Consider the following 21,508-nt stretch of genomic DNA (forward strand, 5'->3'; position numbering starts at 1 on the left):
AACCAATTTATTGCCTGTGAACTAATATACTAATACAGTTCATACTGATCAATAAATGTATTTACTTGAAGCATGCATTTGTGAAAATGACACAGTGTTATTTATCTGGCCTCCAATCAACAAGAGCAGCCTGATTGGAGGGAGAGCAATTTGGATTAGTTCTGTGGGCATGTGGAGCATTCATTGCCTTGTGGGAAATCAGTGATGTGGCATCTCCTGTAATTAGTTGTGCTTTTTAGAAAATTGAAGGGGCTACTAATTAGCAAGTGGGTAGCTTTTTGACTTGTTGTGCCTTTCCTTGAAGATCATTATTATTATCTTCTCAAGGCAAATCTAAGAAGCCTTGTGGCAGAGGCGAAAAACAGCTCAGTCTTGCTGCTCAACAGCTTCATGCCTACGTGTGTAGTTTAATGTGTATATTTTATTTTGATATGTATAGGTGTGCTAAACAGGGCTCATCTGGAAAATAAACCTTGGTCTCAGCGTTGACCCGCTGTCAAAATATGGGTTAAATAAAATAAAAAATGCAGATGCAGCGCATCTCGATAGTTCTTATGCATCCTCCGAAACACAACTCAACTAAGCCGCACTGCTTCTTGACACAATGCCCATCCAACCCTGAAGCCAGCCGCACCAATGTGTCGGAGGCAACACTGTACACCTGGCGACCGTGTCAGCGTGCACTGCGCCCGGCCCGCCACAAGAGTCGCTAGTGCCGGCCAAACCCGGACGACGCTGGGACAATTGTGCACAGCCCCATGGGCCCTTCTTTCCATTTTTTAATAATGGATTTAATGGTGCTCCATGGAATATTCAAGTTTCTTTTTTTATAACCCAACCCTGATCTGTACTTCTCCACAACTTTGTCCCTGTCCTGTTTGGAGAGCTCCTTGGTCTTCATGGTGCCGCTTGCTTGGTGGTGCAGTCCCTGGGCCATTTCAGGACAGGTGTATATATACTGAGATCATGTGACAGATCATGTGACACTTCGATTGCACACAGGTAGACTTGATTTAACTAATTATGTGACTTCTGAAGGTTGCATCAGATCATATTTAGGGGCTTCATAGCAAAGGGAGTGAATACGCACGCACCACTTTTGCATTTTTTTAAGTATTTTTTTTTTATACAAGTATTTTTTTTCATTTCACTTCACCAATTTGGACTATCTTGTGTATGTCCGTTACATGAAATCCAAATAAAAATATATTTAAATTACAGGTTGTAATGCAACAAAATATGAAACACGCCAAGAGGGATGAATACTTTTGTAAGGCACTGAAGTGACAAAAAAATTACCTACAGTTGCATAAATCGTTCAATCCACATTTTGGTTTCCAAGCTGTGTGTATTGGTCCATTTCTCTGTAACATTCTTTGTTGAAACCAGGCCAGGAATAGAATATAACTGGGGGGTGCTTACTTTCAAGATTATCACTTGTTGGCGATCAAAAATCCTTATTGCCTTAAATTGGGGAGCTGATTGATTGAAACAAACTTTCTTTTGCACTGATCCGGGTTGTAATATGTGTTGAGTTTATCAATAACCTGATTAAGTGTATGCACACTTTTACGATTAACTGGTCTGTGCTGTACTTTCCAACACTGTTGAATATTAACTGACTGTAAATACACTTTAACATCCAGAACAACTTTTACTTCTTCACCCAGCTCTTTTTTGGAAGACACAAAATAAGAACATAGGCTATTGGCCATTTGTGTTATTGGATTCGTCTGTAATTATGGAGATGCTTTTTCATTTGTTTTATTTCTTGACTTCAGATGGCGGTCTATTGCACAGTTTATTTTTTAGTCTAAGGTATTGTAATAGTTTTGCAGCATATACTGTATTGTTACCTGCAACAAGCACCCCAGCAGGGTATTGACACTTTATTGACACTTTTTTCAAGCGATATTCTGATCTTGAATTAGCCTATCTATTCTTTTCTTTGTACTTCCATGGTTGGTTTCACTGACTTTTTACAATTTCCAATGACTAGAGATTGAGTTTGTTGGAGAGGATCAGCGTAAGCAAAGTGAGGTGGAGGATCACGAATCTACAAATACTACACAAACAGACATTGATTGATTAATTGATTGATTGGAGACACTAGCGGGATAATGCTGTAAATACACAGTGCCTCATTTACTTGCCCAAAACACAGAACCCTATACATGGTATCAGAAACCAGCAGCCTTCCAGCTGTCAGTTCAGTTCCATTCTTGTGTCGCACGGCCCCGTGCTTGAACCAGCAAACGGAAGTCCTCCTCCCTAACCTATAGGCTACTGCTGTCCCACGAGCTAATCCCCTCATATTTGTGTGGATGTGAAATTCAGATCACTACGATTCTTCTACTTTTAGGACTTTTAATGGATAGCAGAAGTTGTACAGGAGGAACAGGAGGTCAGTTTTACACATAATAATCCATAATCCGTTTCCAGGAATGATCCTGATGTGACATTACATAAGAACTGGGACCAGAGCTGTCGGGATTAGCACGCATAGTGACTCCAGAGGACATGCTAATCTCCCTATGTGATTATTAGTCATGATATTTAACACTGGCAAAGCAGTATTATCTGGCATATTTTCCTGTTCCATCTGCCTCTCTGGGTTTCCTTTAACAAAGGTACAGAGAATTTAAGTGGATTTATTCTAAATCAGGGATTATTCAACAGATATGGAATGACTAAGGAAGGTTTTAGCAGTTCAGTCCTGATGAATCTGGACTAAAAGGGAGCTCTAGGTCCTTTTGTTAGATAAAATGTTTAGGTGTTGGAACCCTGTGATGGGGATGCTCATTCGATCCTCGCATGAACCCTACACACTTCTACTCCCTCGATTCCAGCCATACTAAACAAGCGGATCACGGTCTTTCTGAGGTCTTGGCTGATTTCTTTAGATTTTCCCATGAGTTTGAAGGTAGGCCTTGAAATACATCCACAGGTGCACCTCCAATTGACTCAAATGATGTCAATTAGCCTATCAGAAGCTTCTAAAGCCATGACATAATTTTCTGGAATTTTCCAAGCTGTTTAAAGGCACAGTCAACTTAGTGTATGTAAACTTCTGACCCAGTGGAATTGTGATACAGTGAATTATAAGTGAAATAATTTGTCTGTAAACAATTGTTGGAAAAATGACTTGTGTCGTGCACAAAGTGGATGTCCTAACCGATTTGCCAAAACTATAGTTTGTTAACAAGAAATTTGTGGAGTGGTTGAAAAATGAGTTTTAATGACTCCAACCTAAGTGTATGTAAACTTCCGACTTCAACTGTATGTCTCATTTACAAATGCACCTTGTATATACAACATAAATATACAACATAAATATACACATTTTACCCAAACTATGCTGAAAAAAAATATAAACTCAACATGCAACAATTTAAGTTACAGTTCATATAAGGACATCAGTCAATTTAAATAAATTCATTAGACCCTAATCTATGGATTTCATATGACTGGACAGGGATGCAGCCATGGGTGGGTCTTGGAGGGCATAGGCCCACTCACTTTGGAGCCAGACCCATCCAATCAGAATGAGTTTTTCTCCACAAAAGGGCTTTATTACAGACATAACTATTTTAGAGTGGCCTTTTCCCCAGCACAATATGTGCAGTGTGTGTTGTCCGTGTATGTTCCAATCTATATACGCCTAAAATTAGGTGTAATGATCATGCTGTTTAATCAGCTTCTTGATATGACACACCTGTCAGGTGGAGAAATGCTCATTAACAGGGATGTAAACAAATGTGTGCACATCATTTTAGAGAAATACACTTTTTGGGCATATGGAACATTTCAGGGATATTTTATTTCAGCTCATGAAACGTAACAACATGTGGAAAAAATCAAGGTGTCTGAATATTTTACAAATGCAAGTTATATACAGTACCGGTCAAAAGTTACTCATTCAATGATTTTTCTTTACTATTTCAACTATTTTTACTATTTTCTACGTTGTAGAATAGAGATGAAGACAAACTATGATATAACACATATGGAATCATGTAGTAACCAAAAAAGCTTTAAACATTTAAAATATAAAAAGTAGCCACATTTGCCTTGATGACAGCTTTGTACGCTCTTGGCATTCTCTCAACCAACTTCACCTGCAATGCTTTTCCAACAGTCTTGAAGGAGTTTCCCACATATGCTGAGCACATGTTGGCTGCTTTTCCTTCACTCTGCGGTTCAACTCATCCCAAACCATCTCAATTGGGTTGAGGTCAGGTGATTGTGAAGGCCAGGTCATCTGATGCAGCACTCCATCACTCTCCTTGGTCAAATAGCCCTTACCTGTAGGTGTGTTGGGTCATTGTGCTGTTGAAAAACAAAGGAAAGTCCCATTAAGCGCAAACCAGATGGGATGGTGAATTGCTGCAGAATGCTGTGCAGGTTAAGTGTGCCTTGAATTCTAAATAAATCACTGACAGTGTCACCAGCAAAGCACCCCCACACCATCACACCTCCTCCTCCCTGCTTCACGGTGGGAACCACACATGTGGAGATCGTTAGTTTACCTACTCTGCGTCTCACAAAAACATGGTGTTTGGAACCAGAAATCTCTAATTTGGAGTCATCAGACCAAAGGACAGTTTTCCACCTGTCTACTGTCCTTTATTCGTGTTTTTCTTCGCGCAAGCAAGTCTCTTCTTCTTCTCCGTTAGTCGTGGTTTCTTTTTAGCAATCCGACCATGAAGGCCTGATTCACGCAGTCTCCTCTAAACAGTTGATGTTGAGATGCCTGTTACTTGGAATAATTATTTCATAGTTTTGATGTAAAAATAAATAAAAATCCTTGAATGAGTAGGTGTGTCCAAACATTTGACTGGTACTGTACATTTTACCCAAGTTGGGTAACGCGTCTAGTCTGTATCTTACTTGTTGATATTCAATGGCCAATCACAGTCTCCGTGGATTAATAAATAGGTGAAAATAAATGGATAAGAAACTATTCCATTAATTTGCCTGAAATCATCCCACAGGCACATTTCTAAGGATAATGTTTTCAATTTTCGCCTAAAATGACATACCTAAAATGACATCTAACTGCCTGTAGGTCAGGGCCTGAAGCAAGGATATGCATTATTATTGGTACTATTATTGGTACTATTAGAAGGGAAACACTTTGAAGTCTGTTGAAATGTGAAAGGAGTGTAGGAGAATATAACACAATAGATCTGATTTAAAGATAATACAAAGAAAAAAAACAACTGTTCTGTTGTATTTTTTTATACCATCATATTTGAAATGCAAGAGAAAGGCCATAATGTATTATTCCAGCACAGGTGCAATTTAGATTTGCAGTGTATTGTGCAACGTTTTAGACTGATCCAACGAACCATTGCATTTCTGTTCAAAATATTGTATCAAGACTGCCCAAATATGCCTAATTTGTTTATTAACAACTTTTCATGTTCAAAATTGTCCACTCTCCTCAAACAATAGCATGGTATTTCACTGTAATAGCTACTGTAAATTGGACAGTGCAGTTAGATTAACAAGAATGTAAGCTTTCTGCCAATATCAGATATGTCTATGTCCTGGGAAATGTTATTTTTACTTACAACCTCATGCTAAACGCATTAGCCTATGTTAGCGTAACCGTCCCGCGGAACACCGATCCCGATGAAGTTATTAACACAAATTGTAGCCTGTAACCTTGTGGTAAAAAAAGTAGCTTAAACATTTGTGTAAATCGTTCACTCCCTATTTTTTTGTTGCATGTTTGTGTATAGGTCCAGGTCTAGGCAAAGGATAGAAGATATGAGGAGGGTGCTTAGGCTACTGTCAGGGTGCTTACTTTGATTAAAACAACCTTTGTTGGTGGACTGATCCGGGTTGTAATACGAGTTGAGTTTACACTGATTGTATAAAACATTAAGAACACTAATATTGCCCTCAGAACAGCCTCAATTTGTTGGGCATGGACTCTACAAGGTGTCGAAAGTGTTCCACAGGTATGCTGGCCCATGTTAACTCCAATGCTTTCCACAGTTGTGTCAAGTTGTCTGAATGTCCTTTGGGTGGTAGACCATTCTTGATACCCACAGGAAACTGTTGAGTGTGAAAACCACAGCAGCGTTGCAGTTCTTGAAACAAACCGGTGTGCCTGGCACCTACTACCATACCCTGTTCAAAGGCACTTAAATCTTTTGTCTTTCCCATTCACCCTCGGAATGGCACACAAACACAATCCATACACAATCTGGCCTGTTGTCCGGACCTCTGGCGGTCTCTATGGGGGTACCACAGGGTTGAATTCTCGGGCTGACTCTTTTCTCTGTATATATCAACGATGTCGCTCTTGCTGCTGGTGATTCCCTGATCTGGCCCTTCTTTGGACACTATGTTAACTAACCTCCAAATGAGCTTCAATGCCATACAACACTCCTTCTGTGGCCTCCAACTGCTCTTAAACACTAGCAAAACCAAATTAATGCTTTTCAACCGTTCGCTGCCCGAATCCGCCCGCCCGACTAGCATCACTACTCTGGACTACTCTGGACTAGAGGTCGAGGTATGATTTTTCAACGGCGATACTGATTATTGGAGGACCAAAAAAGCTTGAACATCTCTGGAGAAATCTGAAAATAGCTGTATAGCGACGCTCCCCATCCAACCTACAGAGCTTGAGAGGATCTGCAGAGAAGAATGGGAGAAACTCCCCAAAGACAGGTGTGTCAAGCTTGTAGCGTCATACCCAAGAAGACCCAAGGCTGTAATCGCTGCCGATGGTGCTTCAACAAAGTACTGAGTAAAGGGTCTGAATACTTATGTAAATGTAATATTTCTGTATTTTTTTAAAAGTAATTTGCTAACATTTCTAAAAACCTGTTTTTGCTTTGTCATTATACGGTATTGTGTGTAGATTTGATGAGGAAACAAAATATTTAATTCATTTCAGAATAAGGCTGTAACATAACAATATGTGGAAAAAGTCAGGGGGTCTTAATACTTTCACTGTATATCTGAATTTGTATCAATACTTTTGGTCCCCTAAATGGGGAACTTTGTACAAGAAGTTATGTAATTTCTAAATGGTTCACCAGATATGGATGAAAATACCCTCCAAATTAAAGCTGACAGTCTGCATTTTAACTTCATAGTCATTATATCATTTAATGTCCAAAGTGCGAGAGTACAGAGCCAAAACAACAACAAAAATGGTCACTGTCCCAGTTCTTTTGGAGCCATCGTACATCCCCTGGTCATGTCAAAGGTCGGTTCTATTTTAATAGCTTATATTAGAGAATTCTAGGCTTAACTTAACCTAGTAGAAACCCGAGAGTCTGTTATGGGTTTACTCACCAAATTATGGCAGCCAAGTTGTGCATTGCTGTATGGCACTAATCAGGCTCAATGGTGAAGTACTGAAGGTGCATAAGGATGGAGGAATTCAGATATGACTGGGAGTTAACAGGGACCTCACGATATGATTTTTATCACAATTCTTAGTTACTGATATGATATGTATTGCGATTCTCACAATTTTCACGATTCTATATGTATTGCGGTTCAATACGGCAATTTCATTGCAATTTCATGTTCCAAACATTTTGCTCACTGTATCGATTTTAATAAATCAGCCCAATCCACTTTTTATTTTTTTCAAATTGTTGTTGTCTGCTGCAGAGATGCTTGAGAAGTTCGTTTTGATAAGTCTTGGAAATAAAAGTGATGGCAACATGTTGGCTCACTATTTAAAACAAAACCAGAGTTTTGGAGCAGGTACAGCCGACTAGCGCTTGCTAACTCTACTTAGCATTTTTTACAGATAGATACTTGGAGTCAAAGTATCGATATAATATCGGCCAAAATAATATTGCGATATGTAACTATCGATTTTAATAAATCAGCACAATCTACCTTTTCATTTTTTTTATTGCTGCCGTCTTGGAGCTAGAATTGGGATCATGTATGCTAAACAATGCTGATACAAAAAAAGCAGAATGGAGAGCAATGTATAATTCGGCAAACTTAGCAAATGAGGCAACCATGGTAAGTACATGGGAGCGGCCATCTTCATGTATGTCCGCCATTACTATAACCCCTTTTTCCCCCATGGATTTGCCCTTAGCTTGAGTGGTTTTCCATGTGGCTGATAAATCTCAAGTGTCTGCTGAGAAACACGTTTTTTAATCAGGAGCCTATCTTGGTCAGCTATATAATGACGGATATACAGTAGACACAGCACTGCAGTGGTGTCAGTCTCTTGAATCCATTCTCGTCAAATCATCATCACTATGACACTAATGTCTCTCTACTGTCTTCATCTGCCTGTCTCTGGATTGTATTGTAAAGGCATGCTTCACATCTATGTGCTCTTTTTCTTTCTCCCTCTCTCTTTTCTTCGATGTGAAGGCTGTGAGTCCCGGGGCACCAGAGGATGAGAGCAAGCTGTCGGTAGGTCCTGTCTGGTTTGTCTATGTTTATGTCTGTGTCTATATGGCTAGTCTAACTTCTTTCTCTCCTTCCATACTGTACTCAAGAACCTGTTTTATGGGTCCAACCTGCCTGTAGTATCTCTGTCTTAAAACTTTTTTATTGAACCTTTATTTAACTAGGCAAGTCAGTTAAGAAGGTTACAAGTCAGTTAAGAACAAATTCTTATTTACAATGACGGCCTACCTCGGCCAAACCCAGACAACACTGGGACAATTGTGCGCTGGCCAATAGGACTCCCAATCACGGCCGGATGTGACACAGCCTAGATTCAAACCAGGGACTGTAGTGACGCCTTTAGCACCGAGATGCAGTGCCTTAGACCGCTGCTCCACTCGGGTCTGTCTTTGCAATTCAAATATTACTCTCTCAGTACATCACTAGTGCTACTGTGAGTTATTATATAATGATGCCTACAGTTACAAACACTTGAAGACCAGTTAATATATCCAAAATTCTAAAACAAGTGTTTTACTAAAAGTGTTTTGCTAAAAGTAATTCATAACTAATATAGGCAACAATGAAATATTTACTTTACATTTTGTCCAAAAAGGCCCCAAAACTGTTTTGAACAGCAAAATAACCATTCTCAGCGGATTCCACTAAGCTGCATACTTATGGCCTTTCACAAACAGCGCAGACAGTCTTGTGCGTCCCAACCCGCACACAACCATATGGCCTTGAGAATTAGCAGCTGACACCTCCAGATTGGGCCGAAGCATCACCACAGGCCAGCCAAAGCGGGCACACTCAAAACAGCTGACGCCTATGACGGTGGCCGATATCCCACATATCTCAAGTTCAGCTCAAACCACCAGAGTAACCTTGGCAAGGCTATTTTGGCGATATCATGATGACCACTTTAGCTGTAATCGGTTGCTTTAACCTATGGAGTGGTGCATTCTGTCTGATACCTTGTGCCTGTTTCAGCATTAGCTACTATTGAATTAAGCTTACATTTAGCATGAAAACTTGTGGATTTCATGCAAAGGATGAACGGTGAATCATATGCAACAGAGTCTCATTAAAGATTATGCTATTGGGCACAGTAGACCTGTCAGAAGGGGGCTTTGATTGCTGTGTTGGAGGTGGAACTGCGTTAGAGCTGTCAAATACACAAGCGGCTCCTGACAATATATTGTACCTAAAGCGGACATTGCCATTGACTTGTTGACGAAATGTGTTTTTCTAGCCACAGTTACAATCCATTTTTCACATTGGAATTTTACAAACATTCACATTAATTGTGTGTTTGGTGTAGGCTTACCTTGTCCTGACAGTTTTAATAGCCGTGTAATTCTCTCTCAGAAAAGTTGAGAATTCCCTGTCAAGTAGAGAGACAAGGAAGCCCAGCTGGCTTAGCTAGCCTACACCTACATTTTCTTTCTCTTCTACCTCAGTAGCCGAACATCGCTCCGGCCTGGTAGAAGTGTCGCTGCCGTGTCGGCTCTCCATAGCCGACTGGCCGGTACTCTGCAGGGATCCCTCCCCAAAGGAGTCTTCCCCTTACCTAGAGTTAGTAGGATGCTCCTGAATGACTTGGTTCTCAATCCTACCAACCAGCCATGGAGATATGTCACTTACCGTGGAAGTTAAAAACAGCAACCTCTGGCAACGGGGGCCTACTTGTCGAAGTTAAGCCCGGACTGGACTCTAGACTGGAGTCTAGAAACAGCTTCGCTGCTCCGCCTTCTTCCCTGTGGGCTTCTGATATGAGATCGGATCCGGAGGTACCTGCGCCGTGTGTTCTGTCTCCCTCTCCTGTGGCTTCTACCTCAGGTTCAGATCCTCAGAGCTCCCCCTCATCAGACCGTGAGACTGTCTAATACTCCATCTCATTCATTATCCACAATGTATACTACAGCTGGCTCGGGTCCTTCGGGTCCCACCGTCCTTCAGTCCTCGAGAGGTTTGCGAAAGAACGGCCGGACCTCATCGGCCATTGCACTAGCTGTCGTCATCGGCAGCTCTATGGTAAGAAACATCTCAGTTCCTGGGGCAAAAACCCTTTGCTATCCTGGAGCAAAACAAGGCTGCTTCCAACCATTCTGCGACAGCTGCCGGGAGCTGACACAGTCATAGTCTATGTGGGGTCAAACGACATTAGGAGGGTTAACTCGGAACTGCTGAAAATGAATTTTAAAGGAGGACTAGCTCTGAAAACTTCTGTGGGGCTGTGGGTGTGAAAGATTTAGCAGGCTACTAGCATTACACACCTGGCTAAAACTTTCCTGTAGCTCTGTTGGAATATATTTTATAGATAACTTTGACACCTTTTGGAAACAGAAGATGCTCTACAAGAATGACGGAGTCCATCCAAATTATCTTCGCTCCTAGACTCTGTCTACACATTTCAAGGCTGCGTTGAGACAATGACTTATCAATGACTCAACCCCAGGTTAGATAATCCCTACCATTGTAATGGTGAGTTGTAGTAATGCTGGAAAAAATGTACATAATCCCAGGTGTGTTGGCAGTCACAATGAAAGTAACTTTTATGTCCCTCTAACTCCCCTGAATGCCTCTGTCGATCCTATAGCTATTGTATACAGTAATCATGTGTCTATGAACCAGCGTTATATTGTTAGCACTGAGGCGGTGTGCCCTAGTAGGAAGTCCACTGTTTGAAGCTCACCCTGAACTATCAGCTCAAACATACAGTAAATAATAATAAGCTTCCTAGTAAAGCAATATAAAACATCTAGCATTCCAGAAAAGTGATAAAAATAGCCTACAATGACATATATAGCCTAGGTGACAAGGTTCATGTAATCAATAACTTGGTAGTAACAGATTACATTCATATTCTGACTTTCTGAAACTCACTTAGATAATACATGTAATGACACAGTGGTAGCAATACATGGCTTTAACATCCACAGAACAGACAGAAACGCCAATGCGATGTTGCAGCCTATATACAGAGACAGATTCCTGTAAAGCTTAGAGAGCATCTCATGTTAAATATTATTGAAGTAATATGGCTACAGGTTCATTAGCCTCACCATTCTTGAGGGAAGCTGCTATAGACCATCAAGTGCTAATAGTTAGTTTCCGGATAATGTGTATGAAATGCATGTGATTTTCAACAGAGAGGTATATTTTCTGGGTGACCTTAATATTGACTGGTTTCATCAAGCTGCCCACTCAATAAAAAGCTTCAATCTGTAACCAGTGCCTGAAACTTGGTTCAGGTTATCAGTCAACCAACCAGGGTATTTACAAACAACACAGGAATTAAATTAAATCATGTATTGATTACATCTTTACTAATGATGCAGAAATCTGCTTTAAAGCTGTATCCAAATCCATCGGATGTAGTGATCACAATATAGTAGCCATATCTAGGGAAACCAAAGTTCCAAAAGCTGGACCTAATATAATATATACACAAGGTCATACAATACGTTTTGTAATGATTCCTATATTGAGGATATAAAGAATATTTGCAGGTCTGTGGTGTGTAATGAGGAGCAACCAGACGCTGCAATTGATACATTTATGAAATTGCTTGTTCCAGTTACTAATAAGCATGCACCCATTAAAAAAATGACTGTAAAAACAGTTAAATCCCTGTGGATTGATGAGGAATTAAACAGAGGGATGAGGCAAAAGGAATGGCAAATAAGTGTGGCTGCACGACCGATTGGCAAACGTACTGCAAATTGAGAATTCATATGACTAAACTGAATAAAAAATAATAAACTATACTGTGAAACAAAGATAAGAATATATAAAGACTGATAGTAAAAAGCTTTGGAGTTTGCAAAAAGGCAAACTCAGCTCCATCATGCCGACACTACACATCCAAGTATAACTGTCCAAATTACAGCATTGTAATTTTGATTTCCGAAAAGTAAGTGTGGAAGAGGTGAAACATTATTGTTGTCTATCAATAATGACAAGCCACCTGGGTCTGACAACTTGAATGGAAAATTACTGCGGAAAATAGCGGACGATATTGCCACTCCTATTTGCTATATCTTCAATCTAAGCCTACAGTTGAAGTCGGAAGTTTACATACACCTTAGCCAAATACATTTAAACTCAGTTTTTCACAACTCCTGACATTTAATCCTTTTAAAAATGTATTGTCTAAGGTCAGTTAGGATCACCACTTTATTTTAAGAATGTGAAATGTCAGAATAATAGTAGAGAGAATGATTTATTTCAGATTTGATTTCTTTCATCACATTCCCAGTGGGTCAGAAGTTTACATACACTCAATTAGTATTTGGTAGTATTGCCTTTAAATTGTTTAACTTGGGCCAAACGCATCGACTAGCTTCCCACAATAAATTGGGTGAATTTTGGCCCATTCCTCCTGACAGAGCTGGTGTAACTGTGTCAGGTGTGTAGGCCTCCTGGCTTGCGCACGCTTTTTCAGTTCTGCCTGCAAATTGTCAATAGGAATGAGGTCAGGGCTTTGTGATGGCCACTCCAATACCTTGACTTTGATGTCCTTAGGCCATTGTGCCACAACTTTGGAAGTATGCTTGGGGTCATTGTCCATTTGGAAGACCCTTCCAAGGGACTGATGTCTTGAGATGATGCTTCAATATATCCATATAATTTTCCTACCTCATGATGCCATCTATTTTGAGAAGAACACCAGTCCCTCCTGCAGCAAAGCACCCCCACAACAGGATGCTGCCACCCCCGTGCTTCACGGTTGGGATATTCTTCGGCTTGCAAGCCTCCCCTTTTTTTCCTCCAAACATAACGATGGACAAACAGTTCTATTTTTGTTTCAGCAGACCAGAGGACATTTCTCCAAAAAGTGTGGTCTTTGTCCCCATGTGCAGTTGTAAACCGTAGTCTGACTTTCTTGCTCCGGTTTCGGAGCAGGGGCTTCTTCCTTGCTGAGCGGCCTTTCAGGTTATGTCATTATAGGACTGGTTTTACTGTGGCCATATTTACTCCAGCTTCTTCACAAGGCCCTGGGATTGATTTTCACTTTTCACACCAAAGTAAGTTCATCTCTAGGAGACAGAACGTGAGCGGTATGACGGCTGCGTGGTCCCATGGTGCTTGTACTATTGGTTGTACAGATGAACGTGGTACCTTCAGGCGTTTGGAAATTGCTCCCATGAACCAGACTTGTGGAGGTCTACAAATTTTTACTGGGGTCAAGGCTTATTCCTTTTGATTTTCCCATGATTTAAAGCAAAGTGGCACTGAGTTTGAAGGTAGGCCTTGAAATACATCCACAGGTGCACCTCCAATTGACTCAAATGATGCCAATTAGCCTATCACAAGCTACTAAAGCCATGACATAATATTTAGGAATTTTCCAAGCTGTTTAAAGGCACAGTCATCTTGTGTATGTAAACTTGTATGTAAACTTCTGACCCACTATATTTGTGATACAATGAATTGTAAGTGAAATAATCTGTCTGTAAACAATTGTTGGAAAAACTACTTGTGTAATTCACAAAGTAGATATCCTAACCGACTTGCCAAAACTATAGTTTGTGAACAAGAAATTTGTGGAGTGGTTGAAAAATGACTTTTAATGACTCCAACCTAAGTGTATGTAAACTTCTGACTTAAACTGTACGTAAATTGTGTGCCCTCAGACCTAAAGGGAAGCAAAAGTAATTCCGCTACTCAAGAATAGCAAAGCCCCCTTTGCAAACCAATTCAGCCTGTTACCAACCCTTTGTAAGCTTTTGGATAAAATGTTGTTTGACCAGATACAATGATATTTTACATTAAACAAATTGACAGTCTTTATGCATGCTTATAGGGAAGGATATTTAACACAAATGACTGGCTGAGGTTTGGCTGAGAGTCTGGGAGAAATTGGCTGAGAGTAATGGATTATAAAAAGATTGTGGGAGCTGTTTTGTTAGACTTCAGTATGGCTTTTGACATTATCGATCATAGTCTGCTGATGGCAAAACATATGTGTCATGGATTTACACCCTCTGCTATATTGTGGATAAAGAGTTACCTGTCTATATTGTGGATAAAGAGTTACCTGTCTAACAGAACACAGAGGGTATTCTTCATTGGAAGCCTCTCCAACACAATCAAGGTAGAATCAGGAATTCCCCAGTGCAGCTGTCTAGACCCCTTACACTTTTCAATCTTTACTAATGACATGTCACTGGCTCTAAGTAAATCCTGTGTGTCTATGTATGCGGATTACTCAACACTGTACATGTCAGCTAATACAGTGAGTGAAATCACTGCAATACTTAAAAAGGGGCTGCAGACAGTTTTAGAATGGGTGGCAGTAAATAAGTTAGTCCTAAGTATTTCTTTAATTAAAAGCATTGTATTTGGGACAAATCATTCACTAAAACCTGAACCTCAACTAAATCTTGTAATAAATAATGTGGAAATTGAGCAAGTTGAGGTGACTAAACTGCTTGGAGTAACCTTGGATTGTATAAACTGTCATAGTCAAAACATGTTGATGCAACAGTAGCTAAAATGGGAAGAAGTCTGTCTATAATAAAGCTCTGTTCTGCCTTCTTAACAACACTATCAACAAGGCATGTCCTAGTTTTGTCACACCTGGAATACTGTCCAGTCGTGTGATCAGGTGCCACAAGCATTTGTCCTTCAGGTATTTCCTTAGGGGAACAGCCAAGGACTTGAAAGGATCGTGTAATGGTGCCATTGTTTGTTTGACAGCGTTGACCTCCTTTTGCAGGCTAGGCCACGGCTCCAGAGAGGTGGCAGCTCAGCCTCCCTGCACAACAGCCTGATGAGAAACAGCATCTTTCAGCTTATGATCCACACACTGGACCCACTCAGTGAAGGTAAGCAGTTATCCAACATACACAACACTGTTTCTCTATTCTTGTCTTGCTACTAATGTTTACACAAAGCGACATGGTATGCCTTGTTTTTCTCTTTGCCTGGTTCCACTTCCATACAGTGACAGAAAGTTAACGGGTGTTCATAATCCCGGTCCTCTTCAGGTTAACCCAGGACTTTCTGTCACTCGACCAACGCTCAATGGAGAGAGGATGAGTTGTTGCACATACGTTTTTGCAATTAGATGGACTCTAATAGAACCATGTTCTTCATGGCCTTTTGATAAATAAATATAGGTTAAACCTGTTGCTTGGGCCCTATACTTTATATTGTGATTTATTGTAGCAGAATTTTGCTTGTTATTTCAGACCAGGGCTCTGTGAACATATACAGTACCCCATAGGAGCCTAGTGAGGGGAGGATAGTTCATAATAATGGCTGGAATAGAGTGAATGGAATGGTATCAAACACATGGAAAGAACAGAAAGGCCCACGCACTGTACATCCCCCTAATTACCACCTTTCAAATCAAAGTTTATTTGTCACGTGCACCGAATACAGCAGGTGTAGACCTTACAGTGAAATGCTTACTTACAGGCTCTAACCAACAGTGCAATTTCAACAAACAAAAAAAGTATTAGGTGAACAATAGGTAAGTAAAGAAATAAAAACAACATTAAAAAAAGACAGTGAAAAATAACAGTAGCGTGGCTGTATACAGTAGCGAGGCTATATACAGGCACCAGTTAGTCAGGCTGATTGAGGTAGTATGTACATGTAGATATGGTTAAAGTGACTATGCATATATGATAAACAGAGAGTAGCAGTAGCGTAAAAGAGGGGCTGGCGGGTGGTAGGTGGCGGGACACAATGCAGATAGCCCGGTAAGCCAATGTGCGGGGGCACTGTTTGGTTGGGCTAATTGAGGTAGTATGTACATGAATGTATAGTTAAAGTGACTATGCATATATGATCAACAGAGAGTAGCAGCAGCGTAAAATAGGGGTTGGGGGGGCACACAATGCAAATAGTCCGGGTAGCCATTTGATTACCTGTTCAGGAGTCTTATGGCTTGGGGGTAAAAACTGTTGAGGAGCCTTTTTGTCCTAGACTTGGCACTCTAGCACTGCTTGGCATTACATTTACATTTACATTTAAGTCATTTAGCAGACGCTCTTATCCAGAGCGACTTACAAATTGGTGCATTCACCTTATGACATCCAGTGGAACAGCCACTTTACAATAGTGCATCTAAATCTTTTAGGGGGGTGAGAAGGATTACTTATCCTATCCTAGGTATTCCTTAAAGAGGTGGGGTTTCAGGTGGCATGCGGTAGTAGAGAGAACAGTCTATGACTGGGGTGGCTGGGGTCTTTTTTTTTAGGGCCTTCCTCTGACACCGCCTGATGTAGCGGTCCTGAACGGCAGGCAGCTTAGCCCCAGTGATGTACTGAGCCATACGCACTACCTTCTGTAACACCTTGCGGTCGGAGGCCGAGCAGTTGCCGTAACAGGCAGTGATGCAACCATGCTCTCGATGTTGCAGCTGTAGAACCTTTTGAGGATCTGAGGACAAAGCCTTTTCCCCCTCAGGATACTAAAAAGGCGTTACAGCGAAAGCATACCATGCGATTATCTGAGGACAGCGCCCAGCACACAAAACATTACAAACAGTTACCAGCCAAGTATTGGCGTTACAAAATTCAGAAATAGCAATACAATTAATCACTTACCTTTGATGATCTTCATATGGTTGCACTCACAATGATCTTCATATGGTTGCACTCACAAGAAACTCCCAGTTTCACAATAAATGTTCGTTTTGTTCGGTAAAGTCCCTCTTTATATCTAAAATCCTCTGTTTTGTTGGCGCGTTTTGTTCAGTAATCCAATGGCTCAAAGGCAGTCACAACAGGCAGACGAAAAATCGAAATAGTATCCATAAAGTTCGTAGAAACATGTTAAACGATATTTATAATCAATCCTCAGGTTGTTTTTAGTCATAATGACCGATAATATTTCAACCGGACAATAGCTTCGTCAATATGAAAGAAAAACAAGAAAGGCGTGCTCTCGCAGCAAACAGGTCTGGGGACTTTCCACTGTCCACTTACTCAGAGTGGTCTTACTCCCTAATTTTTCAGAATACAAGCCTGTTGACATCTGGTGGAAGCCATAGGAAGTGTAATTTGAGTCATGGGATACTCTATAGGCAGTCAATGGAAAACTACAAACATAAAAAAAATCCCACTTCCTGGATTGATTTTTTTCAGGTGTTCGCCTGACATATCAGTTCTGTTATACTCACAGACATTATTTTAACAGTTCTAGAAACTGTAGAGTGTTTTCTATCCAAATCTACCAATTATATGCACATCCTAGCTTCTGGGCATGAGTGACAGGCAGTTTAATTTGGGCACGCTTTTCATCCAGAGGTGAAAATAGTGCCCCCTACCATAGTGAGGTCAAATATGTTTTTTTCCACCTATCTACACACCCATCTTTCACCCATCCCCATAATAATTCACCCATCCCTGACACTGAAGCATCCCCATAGCATGAAGCTGCCACCACCATGCTTCACATTAGTGAGGGCGTTAGATGGGTGATGAACTGTGCCTGGTTTTCTCAAGCCATAGCACCTTGCATTCATGCTAAATAGTTACATTTTTTTCTCATCAGACCACATAATCTTTTGCCTTAATCTCTCATAGTCTTTCACGTGTCTTTTTTCAAACTCCAGGCGTGCTGCCATATGCCTTTTTCTCATGAGTGGCTTCCATTTTGCCACTCTCCCATAAGCCCAGATTGGTTCAGTGCTGTGCTCTCATCTCAGCCAAGAAACTCTGTAGCTCTGTCAGAGTTGTCAATCAGTTCTTGGTCACCTCCCTGACCAAGGTCCTTCTTGCCCGGTTGCTCAGTTTGTTCGGACAGCCAGTTCTAGGCAGAGTCTGGGTAGTTATATATATTTTTAATTTCCCAATGATGGAGACCTCCGTTCTCTTGGAAACTTCCAACACTCCAGAAATGGTTTAATACCATTCCCCAATTCTATCTCAGAGATATACGGATAGTTCCTTTCTGCTCTGACATGCACTGTCAACTGTGGGACCTTTTATAGACAGGCGTGTTTCTGTCTAAAATGTCTGTCTAAAATGTCTAAACAATTGAATTGGCCACAGGTGGACCCAAATCAAGTTGTAGTGACGTCTCAAGGATGATCAAAGGAAATTGGATGCACTTGAGTTCAATTTGGAGTGGCATAGCAAAGGTGTGTAATAGCTACGTAAATTACACTTCTGTATTTCATTTTTAAAAATAATAAAATGTTTTCACTTTGTCATTGTGAGATATTGTGTTGATGGGTGAGAAAATATATTTTTTTAAATACATTTTGAATTCAGGCTGTTACACAGCAAAATGTGGAATAAGTCTAGGTATATGAATAGTTTCTTAAGGCACTGTATGTCATGGTGGGAGTCCATATAATGGGACTTTCACAAACACTATTAGCCCACTGATATGTGTCATGCTTTTATCCTAATAAATGGCTGCTTAGGGAAACATCTTAAATGTAATGTGAGGTCAGTGTAATATCGGGAATCTAGTGAAGGAGAGCGCTGATTTATTTTAATCCAAGTTGAAAACCTATTAGCTATTTACAGAGAAATTATAAATGGCATCGCGTCAGGGCTGAATATGCTAATTCAGTGGGGAGGTACAGTGTCATTCCAATCTAATACCGTCAAGGGAGTAGGGTGAAAATATCACCCAATTTTGCAATGCAAATAGAAAGGCAAGGAACTTAAGGATGCCCTGAATGATTTGCATTCCAAAGGATTCTCCATATTAAAGCTTAGATGGAGATTTTTGAAGTTCAGAGAAACATAGCAGCCATGTTTTTATATGTGGGATGAATGTAGTTGAGCATTTCCATTTTTTTTAAATAAGTGAGTGCCAAAGAAATGTTTGAAATGTAGGTGTGAAGAAATATTGTCAATAGTTTAAAGGAGTAAATGACTAGTGTTGTTGACCTGTAAAATGGTCTGCTGTTCTGAGGACTGGTTGTGTAGTTAATTGTACTGGGAGTTGTAGTTAGACTGGAATGATTTAATCTTTTACAGTCTTCACTTACCTGGAAGCTGAGCCTTCAATTAAACTATTAAAAAATAATATTAATAAATTGTGTCCTGCCTGACTGACTGCTAAGTGACTATTACAATGCATGACCTCCTAGTCACACTCCTCGATGCCCCATTACCACATTACCCACCATTATTTACATTTAGTCGTTCCATCTGGCTGATAAAGTTCTAAATCACAGTCTGGTATGGGAATATAAATGTGTGAGGGCGTAGTGTGATGTAGAAATAAATGCAACCATCCAACCTTCTCCATCTTGCAGTTTGTTTAGCAGCCAACTAACTGTATGTGGTTCTCAAATAGATTTCAAATACTTACCACCTGGTGGTTAAATCATTTTGTACCATGTGACCTTTAATTAAGGGATTTGAAACATTGTGCAGTTCCTTTAAAAGATAATGGAATGTTGTTAAGATTATAAATTATTCTGACCAGTCTCAGAGTCAGTGTTTTCCATATTCTTTACATGGAAAGATCCTGACTATGCAAAGTAGCCTTTATTACTAAACTAAATCAATTCAAAGTTCATTCGTCATATACACAGGATACATCAGGGTATAAACAGTGCAATTAAATGCTTACTTGAGAGCTACCTCTCAACAGTGTAGTGAAATATAGTAAAAATAAAACAACAATAACACAATAAGGCAATAAGTGGTAAACAAATATTAAAAAGTATAAAAGTAGTAGTAAAATTAGCATCAGTGGAGCATTAAGATGTGGTGGGAAATATACACTGAGTATACCAAACATTATGAACACCTTACTAATATTGAGTTGCACCCTGACCTTTTGCCCTCCGAACAGGCTCAATTCGTCGATGCATGTACTCTACAAGGTGTCGAAAGCATTCCACAGGAATGCTGGCCCATGTTGACACCAATACTTCCCATAATTGTGTCAATTTGGCTGGATGTCATTTGTGTGGTGGACCATTCTTGATACACATTCTTTAAAAACGCAGCAAAATTGCAGTTTGTGACACAAACCAGTGCGCCTGGCACCTATTACCATATCCCATTCACTTAAATATTTTGTCTTGCTCGTTCATCCATTCAGAGGACTTCAAGACTTCAAGATCCTTCTTTAACCTGTGTCCTCCCAATCATCTACACTGATTTAAGTGGCATCAATAAGGCAGGTAGCCTAGTGGTTATATTGTTGGGCCAGTGACCGAAAGGTTGCTGGATCAAATCCCCAAGCTGACAAGGTAAAAATCTGTAATTCTGCCCCTGAACAAGGCAGTTAACCCACTGTTCCCTGGTAGGCCGTCATTGTAAATAAGATATTTTCTTAACTGACTTGCCCAGTTAAATTGAAAAAAATAAGGGATCATAGCTGCGGTTCCCCATTGCGGGACTCCTGAGTGTTGCAGCGGTCTAACACGGAACCCAAACCGGCTGCACGCGTGCGCAATCGTGCATACATTTATTTTGTACCCTACACCAAACGCGATCATGAGACGCAGGTTAAAACATCAAAACAAACTCTGAACCAATGACATTAATTTGGGGAGAGGTCGAAAAGCATTAAACATGTATGGCAATGTAGCTAGTTAGCTTGCACTTGCTAGCTAATTTGTCCTATTTAGCTAGCTTGCTGTTGCTAGCTAATACGTCCTGGGATATAAACATTGAGTTGTTATTTGACCTGAAATGCACAAGGTCCTCTACTCCGACAATTAAAACTTCTTAGGGCTGAAATTTTGTTAACGGGATCGATATGACAACAGCCAATGAAAGTGCAGAGCGCCAAATTCAAACAACAGATATCACATAATTAAAATTCCTCAAACATACAAGTATCTTAAACCATTTTATAACGGTAATCTTTTTGTTAATCCCACCAAAGTGTCCGATTTCAAATAGGTTTTACAGCGAAAGCCGCCAAGTCACAGAAAAATTCAGCCATTTTTCCAGCCAAAGAGAGGACTCACAAAAAGCACAAATGGAGATAAAATGAATCTCTAACCTTTGATGATCTTGATCAGATGACACTCATAGGACTTCATGTTACACAATACATGTATGTTTTGTTTGATAAAGATCATATTTATATTAAAAAATCTCAGTAGTTCCATAAACATCCGGTGATTTTGCAGAGAGCCACATCAATTTACAAAATTACTCATTATAAATGT

The 21,508-nt window shown here is 40.2% G+C and overlaps 1 protein-coding gene across 2 annotated transcripts in view; it reads left to right on the plus strand.

The window, feature by feature from the left end:
* The window catches only part of LOC118368611 (sodium/potassium/calcium exchanger 2-like), a 152,941-nt gene that overhangs the window by 66,988 nt on the left and 64,445 nt on the right, over nt 1–21,508 (plus strand). For both annotated transcript variants that reach the window (XM_035752868.2, XM_035752869.2), the window contains exons 3-4: nt 8,374–8,415; nt 15,119–15,227. In XM_035752868.2, coding sequence (XP_035608761.1) covers nt 8,374–8,415; nt 15,119–15,227 — 151 coding nt within the window. The remainder of the gene's footprint in view (nt 1–8,373; nt 8,416–15,118; nt 15,228–21,508) is intronic.

Source organism: Oncorhynchus keta, chromosome 35 (assembly GCF_023373465.1).
Source record: "Oncorhynchus keta strain PuntledgeMale-10-30-2019 chromosome 35, Oket_V2, whole genome shotgun sequence".
In the NCBI taxonomy this organism is placed as follows: Eukaryota; Metazoa; Chordata; class Actinopteri; order Salmoniformes; family Salmonidae; genus Oncorhynchus; species Oncorhynchus keta.